A 14,213-nucleotide genomic window follows, 5' to 3' on the forward strand; every position below is an offset into this window, starting at 1 on the left:
TCATCGGCGTCCTGCTTGTTTGTTTGTTTGTTGGGAATATTAAAAATGTCAAATGAACAGCTTGCATGTAGAGATACACTGCGGATCGCTGTGTTTTTCCTCGTTTTACACGAGCATAAAACACGCTCATTGGAAGAAAAATGAGGGGTATTCGGGTTGCCAGCCACTATTACAGCATAGCACGGAGGATATATAGTCACGGCACCCTTCTTTGGCAGCAAAATCATGTCACGGTGCCAAGGGTTATCATAGTGAGAACAAACATTGCAGAAAATATAAAGGTTGATATGCAGGAAAAATTTCAAAAGCAAAGAAAATGAATAAATACGTTGATTGATAACTGCGTATGCGCAATAGCACAAAAATCAAGTCAAAATATTATTTGTTTAATATTTATACTTAAAATTCCAAAAATTGAAAAATATATTAAATGTATGCAACCCAAAAAACATACAATCCCCTAACCTCATCTTTCTACCTAATAAAACTACAGTAACTATATAAAGCTCCTACTCCGGTGCTAGTTGGCAAAGTAGATGTACGCGAATCAACCCCCCATCTAGTCGATCAATCAAAAAACGTGCTACCGAACGAAAGCTCCCACATGAAAACCCAGACACTGTCTCACAGTCAGTCCACTCCACACACACCCACACACTACACACGAAAAAAACTAAAACCCATATTCGCAACCCTCACAACCTTCGAACCACTATCCACTCGAATGTTTCAATGTTCCATTAGGCTCATTGGAAGCGACGTCGAAAAAATTGATCCATTATTCAATCCCGACACACATCGCCCGCAATAAAACCGAGAAACGAAAAACGTGTCAACATTTAAAATTCTTATCCTTGATAAATTTTAATCAAATACAAAGAATTAAATTTACGTATGTATAATTTCGTGTGCACAATCCAATCAAGTCAAACCAAATCAAATCAGCTTGTGTGATTGAATAATAATACGCTTATACGCTTGTTCGGCTTTATTTATTCACGCGCATCAATAGAAGTGAATAGAGGTATGTGGCGTGCGTGCCATGGCGGTTCATGTGAACTTTTTCGCTCCTCTCCTCTCTCCTCTCCACCTTTTCGTCCAAATGAGAGTATAATGTACCAGCATTCGAAGGGAAAGTTTTCCCGTAGGTCGGCGTCCTGACGTCCGGAGGATATTGATGTGGTGTTCGAGCGCGAGGCGCACGCGGCCAATGTGCAATGTTTATGTATTTAACCCCCCAGCCGGCGGCGGTGGCAATACTTTAGTGATCCGAGAGAGTAAACGGAAAGTTTTCCACTTTATAATCGCCTTGTTTTCGAATCGTCCCGAAGTTTTCAATTTTCAATTGCCTCAAATTAAATTAACTTATGGAAGAGAAATATTTGATTTAATTTGAAAGTTTTTTTTAGACTTTTTTGAAATGTGCATCATATACGAATAAAATCTTGAGTGTCGTTATAATTTCGGTGTAGGAGTGATTAATTTGATGACTTTTCAAGGCGCACTCAGCCTCGGAATCAGGCATTAAAGCGATGCTCGCAGCTCTCCCATCAGTGAATATTATTCACGAATGAGTGTGTAAATTATATGCGCATGCAGTTATATAAAAAAATACAGCACACGTGTGCGATTAAAATTTCAAAAATTGGCTCAACATCAATAAGTACCTATTCACAATTTTAATTAAATCTAAAAATAGCACTTTCTTAATGTGCATGGTGAATTTTAAGCTATAAAAATACATTAATTTAAACTTATTAAAATTTCGAGTGTTGATTCAATCATTCAATTTTTACTTTTCGGACAATTAACGACAGTTAAAGTTATCCAAAAACTGTTAAATTGTAAAAAATATTACAAAACATATTTTTGCTACTTCCTTCCTTACAGCGCCACTTTTTCCACGGTTTTAAGACACGAAAAATGGTTCTTTAATCACGGATGGCCAAGACCGTGACTATAGGTACTATAGGTTCGTTAAAATACCGTTTAGCGCACTTGATACTTTATTAATACCAGAATTGTTACGATGATATCGTTATCAAGTCAAAAATGTTAAAATTTTGAATAGTTGAAGCTTATACTTGATGAATTTCTATATTTAATTTATAATATAAAGCAAATAAATAAATATTTAGTAAATTAATCTGCGAAAAGTTAATAAAACTTTCTATTGTTGCATAAAATAATTTCCGAACAACGATTAAAATAGAATTAACAAACTCATCATAACACTACTCCTAACTTTATATTCAAAGTGGGTTTAATAAAAAAAGAAATGCATTACCTATTGCACATACAATAACTAAATTAGGCCCCGACATAAACCTACTACGTCGATCATTGACGCCCCAACATTATTCACATTCATTCACGTCTATGTTTCTCCTAATATTATAATATTATTCCAACGGTGAACACAAGTGATACCAATAGAAATATAATATGAATAAAAAGCTAGTCGCGATGCGCATTCGCAATTACCGACGATTTAACCGTTCGCCCAGCCGCAGAGCGCAGAACAATGTTGGCTGGTGCCTACTTTACTTTTGCGCGGTCGCTAATGCTCATCATGCCCACTCGAACCGCAACCGGCCTACCGCCCGACCGCAAATAGCGAAACGTAAAAATGAAATATCAAACATATCTATATAAGCACAACACTCCTTGGTGAATCTTAATTACAATCGCAATTATACGAGTATACCTCTATAAATTTATAGCAAATTATAATGCCGTTTAGATCTATTTAATTTTTTAATTAGTGAAATTGTGAAAAAAATATTAAATCAAGTTTTCAGAAATGAGTGGTATTAAATACCAGAATGTTGAATTTATTTAGTGTTGATGTAAAAATGTTGGGTGAACAAATTAACTGTATTGCATAGTTAAATTAATACAGTAAGTGAGCACAATTAGTGCATGAAAAATAAAGCAACTGCATTTTATTTTTACATGTGCAAAAATGTCACTTTAAACTTTTTTCTGAATAAAAACGGGGAATATTATGCGTAAAAACACATATTTTTATTTTACTAAATTAGAATTTCAAGAAAAACGATAAGTATGCAATTTTCAGAAGTCGATAATATCATAACTGGGAAACTTTATAGAAATAAGGTTTGCATATTTTCCATTACTTTTGTCAATAAATATGCATAAAAAAGTATTTTGAAGAAGAAAAAACGTCCTGATATGTGATTTTTACCCAGTTATAAACATTTGAAAAATTAAAGCAGAGTAAAAACATTGATTATCAAAAACTTATTTATATTTCGGAATTCACTACACTACCCTCAACAAGCAAAATTTGATCAGATGTAATGCTGAATGTCCCATATAACAAGATAATACAAGATAACGATGGATAAGAACATAAATACCTATACTTTAATAATATATTCATGATAATAATTTTCCCCATACCATAAACTCTTCCAAGGATAATCTATGAAACCCACGTCTTTATTTTTTCTATTTTATAATACCACTGAAGAAATACGAGTAATCAAATAAAGTAAGCAATAAAATTAGTCAATTATCTTTAGTGTAGATGTAAAAATAAAATGTTAACACGACAAACCACTAGATAATCACTAACTGTATTGCATAGTTTACTTACAGCAGCAACAGCAAGCATTTTATATGCACTACTTCATAAAAAACTCAATCACCGCAGTTAATTTCCTCATTTTCTCAATTTAATCCAACGTGCAAAAAAAAGACTCAAACTCAAACTAAATCAAAATTAGCGTGCAAGGCGCACTTATTATACAAACACGAACACATGTACATATTTAAACATGGAATTAGTATAATTATAAACTTTTAGTCGTCTCGATGCGAACAAATGCCGAACACGAAATAGCGAGGTAAACAATCGCACAAAGCAGCATCCGGTGATTTCAATGCATTGAATAAATAATTGATGTCCACCTCAATGAATGACAGACAGACACAATTCCAAAACTCGCTACCAAAAAAATTAAAAATAAAAGCAATTACCTGTAACAAAGAAACAACTACAAAAACTCAAATAATCCGCAACGCATCCAGCCACGGTGGAAATCCTCTCCAGACACTTATCGTACCGCTGACAATTATGACAATCACTCAGAAATTGCATTTCTACGCACAAAACACTACACAAAAACGCAAAACTAAACTAAGAGTTTGCAGGTGGTGAAGGGATACCTTTGAAGCAAGTACAACCCATGATGTAGCCCATCATTGATGACGGACGGGAGCGCGCCCGCCACTGCCAGCGCTCTCAACGTCCCGAAGAATTCTCCCGGCTATTGCATAACGCACGCACATAGATCACACACGCGGATGATTCGCATATTGTCCACCAGCCGCTCACAACGAGCAGCGAGAGTCAACTGAACGCCCACCCGACGACGCCGGGCATCAAGTAGTGACCCAAACACAATGTCACTCTGCTACGTTTTTTTTATAATGCGACTGCGAGACTAGAAAATTAAATAACAGTAGATCGCGGTGCTCGCCGATGAATAAAATTGAATTGCGCGGAATGGAAGCGTGACGCTGACCGCCACCTCCACCGAAATGTGCAGCGCGAGGAGGAGCAGGTCGCGGCGTTATTCCTATTACTTCCTACACGCATACATGTCTCGCTCGTCCGGCGACGGACACAGATTGTATATAAAGACGAATTGCAATCCGTGTAGTTGTTGTCATTGCCGGGTGAAAAATCCGAGGCACTACAAGTTCACAGCGAGTCGTTTTTGCTTTATGGCTTCAAAACACGAAACCAAATGCGATCGGGGATGACAGAATACACCGAAGCGAATTGATTTGATTGACAACACACAACAACACGCAACTCAAAGGCACATTCCAATTTTGCAACCCTCAAATAAATAAATTTAAAAAATGTTTTTTAGTTTTTCTCTTCGTGTAAAGCTTGTTTTTGATCAATCGATATTCGCCTATTAGTGCGGCCGCAAGCACAACGAGCTGATTTTCCAGCACGGAGAACAACGCCGGCCGACGGAGGTAACGAACCGCCGACTGCCGCCCACCGATTGTCGGCGGTGTGGTGTATTTGTTTGGTGGGTTCGGGCAACCGCCGCGAACGACGCGGATAATTCGGATCGACGATGCCGTCGTCGTTGAGCCGCACGAAGGACTAACACAACGACAGCACGCCGGGCGAACGCGCGCCGGGGGCGGCGCGCAGAGACGCAGCGATATTGCGATGCGACGCGCCCTAGCGACACCTAACGGACAACCCTCGGAAGGTATACTGTGTGCATATGCACCCTCAAAGCAGAAAAACATTTCAACTCAACTAGAGTAACATTGGTTGCCTATAGAAATGTTTTTCTAGTGTAACTTGAATCAATGTAGAATTTAGATGTAGTATTGGTTGCCTATGTTAAACTAACATTAACGCAATATTTCTTTGAAAAATTAGTGAAAAATAGATTTGTACTCACCATTGGAATTTGCCATATTGTTAGCACCAGCCTGGGCGTTAAACTGGGCATTCTGCATCAACTGCTGCTGGAGCATCGAATGTTGGAAGTGTGAATAGGGCGGCAGCGAAGGATACGCCGGTGGCGGTCCCTGCGGACTTTGCTGTTGCTGCTGCTGCTGTCCCTGTGGTTGTTGCAGATAATGTGACTGCTGCTGCTGATGCCCAGCTTGCTGCTGCTGCTGAGGCTGGTACTTTGCTTGGCTCATCGTCGTCGTAGTCGTTGAGCTCGAATTCAACGACGATAGATTTGGATACATTGGAGACGGAATTGGTTCTCCTAAAAAAGCCACAATTAAAATAACAAAACAAAGAAGAGTATAAGTAGATAATTCTCACCTGGTTCGGAGATGGGCGCGAATTGACTCTCCGGTAATAAAATACCTTTCTGGACGAGTTCGTCACGATTGGCTCGGACCGAGATTTTACGTTCTAACGCTAAAAAAAAACAAAAACAAACGTTATTGATAATATTTACCGACATCAATAATAAGGCAAACACTTTTGTTTGAGTTCGTGATACGTGTATGGAGTACTCACTTCGCGATACGGCTTCCAGCTTGTCCGACTTTTTTTTCCTCTTCCATTTCCACGGCTTGAAGAACTTGCCCAGCGCCGACAGTTTACTCTTGCGCTCCAGGGGCGGCGTCCTCGTGCCGCTCCCGAGGCTATTCGTTCGGAACGCGTTCCCATTTTGTTTTTTGGCTGCAAACAAACAAACAAACGACAAATGTACAAACAGCCAACATTTATAGCAAAATAAAATAAAAATAAAATAATAAATTATTAAATATAAAGAGAGGATTGGGTAGGAGTTAAACAAAAATTGAAATTAAAAAATTAAATATTCAGCGTATTTATTTTTAGTGTCACGGCACACGGCGCATGAATGTCTAATCGATATAAATGCAAATTGTTCATGAATTCAATTTTTGTTCAAGGCGTGCGTTGTTTCCAACACGTTTCGGGGAATATCACGATATCCATACACTCATATTGTGTTAAGTAATATTTTCCTGTGTGTTTATTAATTGCACGCCGCCAACAAAGTCGAACGTTATTGTTATTACATATATAACCGCCCGCGCGCGCGCAGTTGTTAAATGTCGTGTCGTGGCTTCGTGTTTCAAATTCGTTCTTGTATTATTATTACAGCTATGCTGCGTGTTTATGCATGCAATGCGCCGAGTGACCTTGAGGTGGCTAGTTACGCTCTCAATCAAATCTAATGCCAAGCAAACAATAATAATTTCATTTCATAGTCGTACTCGTGAGTAACTATGTTACAAAGTGCGCCAGCGCCACATATGTATTAAATGTTTATGCACTTTCAGCGTGAAGAACAAACACGGGAAATCATTTAACGCCATCAACATTACTCATTAATCATTGGAAAATTATTATCAGTCATCGACGTGTTGTGTTCACTTGTGTATCGAGAACATCGTGAATGTGTTTTACGATAATAACTGGGACAGGAATAAGAGAAATCTGTAGAAAACTAATTCATTCGATGGTACATTATTAATTATTAGTAATTAGCGAGATTAGCTTTCTTAATTAACAAAATACCACAAAAAATATTCAGATATTTAAAGCGCAAAGGGGACATAAACTAGGATTAATTTAAAACTTACTTGGCAGCGATTTCGTCTGTGTTAATTGTAATAAAAATTACTTTTTTCTCTTGAATTTCATTTTATTTTTAAGAAATGAGAAATGCTAAATGTGCATTTTAACGTTATCTCGATTGGATATTATAACCACAACTATGATTAAATCTCTTTAGCAACTTTTATCACTTATTTTGCATCCATCAAGCTATATTTTCCCAATAACAAGTTGCCTGCTTGCCCAATGAAAGTCAAAAATTTCTCTATTTTCCAAAATGATTGAGCAGTTTAAGTGTAAACGCGTCGAACAACCAAACACACTCAGATTCGCATTTACAACAACCGTTAACATGCACAGATAATTTCGGTATCAGTCGTGGTAAAACCATAAACAATCAACTTACTGCGTGAATCTTCTAATATTTCACTACCTGAAGTAATTTTAAGCTTCATTATCATTAGTATACCAAAAACACACATATTTCAACGCAAATAACGCGTATAATTATCGAAGGTTAGGATGTTTCTGGCCCTCTACCGGTAAATTTACAACTAAAGTAATGTATTTTTGGTTGCATAAGCAATTCGTTCCGAAAACAACAGTTTAACGCCAATATTCTAATAGGTAATTGTCGAAGCTTATGTTTCTGGTCCCCTACCGGTAAATTTACAACTAAAGTACTGTATTATTGGTTGCATATGTAATTCGTTGGAAAAACTACAGTAAACGAAACAAAATTTCATTTTTGGGTTGTAAAATTTGGTATAAAATAGTAATTAGGTATGTTTGTTGTCTCCTGCCGACTTTAATCAAACCAAATCAAATCAAATACTTCTCCATTTTATGAGTTTTCAACTTTTTTCCACCGTTAAGATAGCGAACAAAGATGATTGCTTGCTCATTAGCCATCGAGTTTAATACAGTAAACGCGGTGCGTAATTACGCGCACGGCGGCAATTATGTGGAGCACCGAACGCAACAGGACTCGCCTAAATCATGCAATTAAACAACTACAACGAGGAAGTACCTGTGTTTTCCACTTTGTCCACTAACCCAACTAGCGCACAACAAAACAATTTCATTCTTAACAAAAACAAAAAAAAAAATAAAAACAATTTCCATGTCTTTTTCAACCTATCCATTCAAATCAAAAGTTTTTCCTTGAGCTTCTTATCCATTCAACTTTTTGCGTGACACCTTCATGACGGAAACGCACGACCACGAGAGACGCGGCTCTCCGCATCGCCGTAAGTAGCATAATCGTGCGCAGTGACATAGATTAATTCACCTCATTAGCGGCTACATTAGCGATGGGATATTCTATATATCCCATTCGAAATATATCACGCTCTTTTTGCTCACACAACGCGCGAGTACGCGCCATGTCGACTAGATTCTTTATCTTGTACAATTTTACAAGCCACCGACTCACTCGTCCCGACTATTAACTCTCACAACAGTAGCTAATAGGAAACAAGTCATGAGAACATCATCATAAATTCATACTACATACAAAACGCTCACGAATACACATAAAAATAAAAAAAAAATAAAAAATACAAGAAGCACTCAGCCTAATAATAATAAAACAAACAATTTATTTCAAAGAATAAAACGAAGAGAGCAAAAAACGAAATTTTTCAATTTAATACTCAGTTAGAAATTAGTTTGGAATGTATTCTCGCGTAGAAATATTCTCCTTGTACGGCTGGAATCTGGCAGGCATTAATCATACTTATTTTTGCAATCAATACGTAATTTATTTATTATTCAAAAAAGCAGCAAACGAATCGTTAAATGCTTTTCGCCGCTCGGCGCGTTTGTGTATTCAAGAGCGCGCAAAAATAATTAAAACACCTCGGCGCTATTAGAAATCCGTTGGAAACGTTGTTGCATGTTCGCGTGTTCGCGCCGTTTACGCTGCACGCCTGCAATGGAAATATGCGCGCAGATCGAGCATGGTTATTTACATCCGTTAGATTCCGGCTGGTACGAGAGATAAAAAAAAAATTATTTCGCGTTCCACCACTTACGACTTACATGTGTAAACCTGGTCTAAATTCAGAAATTATACACAACGCAGAGCGGGCATTATACGCCCTTATAACGTTGAGGTATTTTTTTTTGTACATAAAGCTTTTTTCACTAGAGAACATTTTTTAATATGATCAAGAGAAAATTCTTGGCGTTTTTATGGATTCTTGTTACTTTTAGAAAGCTGCAATATCAGCGAGTAATATAAGTTGAATTTTACTTATTTATTATTACCTATATTATAATTTTATTTTAAAAAATTGGATAATTTTGATTGCGTATTAAAGAGTATTCCAGTGATATTTTTGGGGGCGGTAAGCATGCATCGTAAAGAGCAACTCTAGGGCTATCTAAATATGAAGAAAGCATACAAAAATCTAAAATGATTCGGAAGATAAAGCCTAATTTCTTCGACCTGAATCGAAAAACTAAAATTCGAAAAATGTGACAAATTTGACTGAGTTATTAGGAATATTCCCGTCATATTCTTTCGGGCGGTAAACATGCATCGTTTAGAACAATTCTTATACTATCTAAATATGAAGAGATTATACAAATAACTAAAACGATTCCCGAGATATAACCTAATTTCCAATGCGTGTTTTTGATTTTTGTTATCTAAATTGACTTTTAACTTTTATTTTTAATATTACACCTGGCCTAATGTAACACGAAAACAAATAAATAACAAATTAACAAAAGTTAAAATAACGCGTAATTGTACACCCTTATCACGTTACACAAGCGTTATAAGAATTCAATTAAAATGAGATAAACAAAACGCAGCCGTTTCATTACACCAGAATAAAAATGATTGCATTCCTCGCGAGATCAAAGAGAACAAAACGAAAACAAAGGTGATATCACATTCTCGCACGAGTCGCCTTGCCTCCCACTTTCGTCTCGCCGGCGGCCGTTGATGGCAGCAATTGCGCCGCGATCAAGAATCAACCGAGATCAGCACACACAGCACCACGCTGGCGCACATCTTCGCGCCAGCATACTATCACGAATCGCATCGCGTTCGCATCGACAAACAAATAAACAACATCTTACTACATAAGCGCATAACAACATTCCTCGCAGAGGCGCGGATCCTCACAGAACAGACACAAGAAGAAGATACGCAGCACACAGAAAAACCAAAGAATATTATTTAAAAAATGACTCCATATAAATTTCTTTTAATAAATGGAAAAGCAATAAATTTCACGAGATTTTTTTAATTTTTTCCATGTTTGCTATTAAGCTAGTGGTTAATAATAACTTGCAGAATGTGAATATGATTAATGTGGATAGTGGATGCACTGCTCTTGCTCGTTTCATTGAATTTCAATTGCATCGCAATAAGTATAACAAGTGTAACAAAATTCCACACCGCAACAAATTCCGTCCGAGACACAGATAAATCATAGTAATCTATGTGCGGACGCGTAAAATCCCGCACGCATCATTAATCATTCAAAATGAAATTCGTATATAAAGCATAAACACAAAAAAAAAGTTAAAAATAACGCCTAAATCACAAATAATTACGTTATTAACTCCGGAAAGTAAATTACTCCGGGTGGAGGCCGATTTATTCGTTGAAATTCAATTTACCGGGCAGTTAATTGAAGACACCTGCACCTGCTTCTGCTCGAATTTGTTGCCATATGGGGTAAAAGCGGCAAGATGTGCGCGCACACCTTATAAATTCATAGGGATCGCCGTAAAAAAATAAAAGAGGTGATTGCGTCAATGAAAAAGACAAGTTTCACTCGGCGCGTTCGAGGTGTAATCATTCTTTATTGGCAATTTAAATTCCTTCATGTCGCACGGTGCGGATAGACGCACAATGAGCCACTACTACTGCCAAATGGAGTGAAACAAGCTGTGGTGAAGCTAGGAAATGGACGCGACCACAGAATCTAACAACTAGGTAGAAAATCTCATTTCTTGGGCAATAAAAGTAAAAGTTTCGAAAAATTTCTGCGTCGAAATTATGTGGTGCATGTTTTGTTTGCATAAAATATTAAAATTTGTAAGAAAAAGTTAGTTTTTTAAACAGTTTGGACTGAAAGAGTATTTTGGAGTAGTTGGATACGTGTGGAAAGTTGTTCTTTTGTGCTCTAGTGTGTAAAAGTACTTTATTAAAGCTATAATTAGAAGAAAATACAAAAAATTGATTTTTTCAACTTAAAGTCGATTTTTACGAGCAAAATTAACAATAATGATGCCAAATCCTCAAATTCTTTGATAACAAAACTTTTTTATTAATATTATAGCTGGAAATTCTCAGCAATAATTTTAAACGCGAAATAATGAAAAAAAGTAATTTTAAAATTGAAAAAATAAAAAAAATTGCATTTTTAACCAAAAAAAAATTAATTTTTGTGTGGATACGATTATAATATGCATTTTTCCGCTCTAGTGCACATAAATACAACTTTACACACCCAATTGTCACCACAAAACCTACATTCACGCACCAACCTACATACAATGTGTTTTTATTCACCGTAACACATGAATTTTTACCATTTTAGTATAGCGTATGTATGTATCGTATTCGTCTGGTCGAATAGATCGGATTATGTGAGGCAAAATTACGAAAGCATCGCCGAGCAGAAAACGCTGGGAGCGTACGAATACTCTCGTGACGCGTACGCGCGCCGCGAAAGAGCAAAGTCAATGAACCCTTCATCTAGCGCCGGTCACACACAGTCAAACATAACGTGCACATAGCACATGATTGCTATGAAAACTATAATCACACATATGCACCACAACTAAATTGGATGCTATCAACATGCAACAATGTAGAAAATATAAAAGCAGACCAACGAATGAAAAAAAAGTTTAAAAAATTCATTAAACAAAAGAATTGTATGAAATAAATGCATTTTTTAAAATTTGCAAAACACTCAGTGGTAATGTGCAGTACATCCGTATTAAAATGTGTCGCCGTTTTCGCCCTTCGACGTCCACATTGTGCGAAAAACGTTCTCGAATATCAGCGCGCGTCGACGGCGTCACCATCAGGATGCCAGAAAGTGGAAACAAAACGAAGAGAAACACAACATGACATGTGACAAGCTGCCTCGATATAAGCATCAAGGAAGATTAAAGTAATCCACAAATGTTCTAGAATCGTAACACATTTATTCCAGCTACGTAATACGTAAATGCGTTGGTAGGTAAATTTGCGTGTGTAAAGTGAGATGTTTACGCACGCATTTAATAATAGTAATTGTATCTACACCTACATACATTGATAAACTGATTTATTGTAGTTTAAATTAATTTGTCAACCATTGAAGTATGGAATGATATTTAAGGCAATCATAAAAATCATTTACCGATGAGCGTCAGAAATGCATAAATATTGCGATATCACGTTACGGAAATATTTATGACACAAAAAGTCGTTAAAAAGTTATTACTGCGCAGGGTTGTAAAGCGAGCGTTTCAACATGTACGTGAGCGAGCGCAAATCATACCTTTTGAATGTTAATATATTATTATTATTATTATCATCACAGATTAACAAAACAAATGGAGTTTTTTTTATTTAGTTCCTTATATTCATGATATTTAGAAAGGAAACTATTAAATTTGTTACCTCATAATAAATTTTCGTTGTAATTGTCATTAAATATGCGATAAAAATTTAAAGAAAGAAAAACAGAAGAAAAAAAATCGAATTTTGAGTGTTTGTTTCCTTTCACGGCTAAACCAGTGGTACAATTTTGATGAATTTTGTCGTAGAGGTAGATTTGAGGTTATAAAAGGACATAGTCACAAAATAAAACTTTAAAGGGGTAAAATATAGGATGAAAGCTGAAAGTCAATTAATCTATCTATAATATAAAAATGAATCGCAAAATCTGTTGGTAAGCGCATAACTCAACAACTCCTAGACCAATTTGGTTAATTCTTTTTATTACTTGTTCGTTAAAGTCCAAAGATGGTTTTTACGGCGAGAAAATTCGAATAATTACCAGGAAAACCCTAAAGACAGCCCTTTTCTATAGGATAAAAGTTGGCATTGAGATTCAATCATAGTTATAGTTAAATAGTTGAATCCGAGATGGCGCGCTGAAATGCATTATTGGCAATTCTTTATATAATTAATTTCTTTAAAGTTAAATTTGCAAATCTTATTGATAAAATTGATGCATAGCAAGTCTAGAACAAAAGAGTAAAAACAAATTACACTTTTATTAAACACTGCCAGGGTGAAGTCGCGGGCAAAAAGTTATACATAAATTTATAAAATCGAACAAATTTCTGAAATTATAATAAAAATTCTTTTCCTATAAAACAGGCGTAAACCACTTTCAAGAAAATATTTTTAAAAAATATTTAGAAATATTTCTAAACATACAAATTCCTCAAACTTTCTAATCTCTAAACAATACTCGGTAAAAGTATTTCGCATGCATTTTATCCCAATTATTAAAACCCGTCTGTCACTGCACTCTCATTGCTTGCCATTGAGCAAATATGTAAAAAGTGCGCTGACAAAACATTCGCGCCGCCTAAAAATCGAGCACGCAGTCTAGTCTAAACCCGCCGCCATTGTTTCGTGCTTCACTTTCAAATGGACTTTAAAGTGCGTGTGAGACTGACAGATTGAAATAACAATTGACTATTTACGGCGTGAACAATTCGGCAGCATTGTGTTCGACTTGCCCACAGAGTGCATTATAGTCGGCGCGCACAAAATACGAGTACAGTTGAGTCGGGTCGAGTTTTCAGTTGAGTCATTCGACAATATTGGGCAGATAAATATTTACGTAGATGTATGCGTAATGAGATGTTAAATGCCGATGCATACAATGCAACAATGAATTAGGTGAAATAATACACGCAGTTTTGAGGCTAATGCAATACACAACAAGATATTAGTCACAATAACATAGAATCAGATTGGAATAAATTGGTGTCATTTTGGTGTGGAATAGAAAATTACATGAACTGAATTCAAAGTGTGTGAAATTATAGTTTTTGGGAAATTTGATGTTATTTTCGGGAGTTAATGAAAATTAAATAGGAAATTATCAAAAAATAACTTAATAAT

General features: G+C 36.2%; 1 protein-coding gene across 11 annotated transcripts in view; it reads right to left on the bottom strand.

Annotated features, from left to right (window-relative positions):
- Positions 1-14,213, bottom strand: part of LOC135804258 (phosphatase and actin regulator 1) — a 44,763-nt gene that overhangs the window by 10,462 nt on the left and 20,088 nt on the right. For all 11 annotated transcript variants that reach the window (XM_065318065.1, XM_065318068.1, XM_065318066.1 and 8 more), the window contains 3 exons: positions 6,041-6,205; positions 5,840-5,938; positions 5,463-5,780 (listed from right to left, as the gene is read on the bottom strand). In XM_065318065.1, coding sequence (XP_065174137.1) covers positions 5,463-5,780; positions 5,840-5,938; positions 6,041-6,205 — 582 coding nt within the window. The remainder of the gene's footprint in view (positions 1-5,462; positions 5,781-5,839; positions 5,939-6,040; positions 6,206-14,213) is intronic.

This window comes from Atheta coriaria, unplaced genomic scaffold (assembly GCF_025399875.1).
Source record: "Atheta coriaria isolate IRGN ID8LTWV9N9 unplaced genomic scaffold, Caltech_Dcor_3.1 hic_scaffold_3_pilon, whole genome shotgun sequence".
In the NCBI taxonomy this organism is placed as follows: Eukaryota; Metazoa; Arthropoda; class Insecta; order Coleoptera; family Staphylinidae; genus Dalotia; species Dalotia coriaria.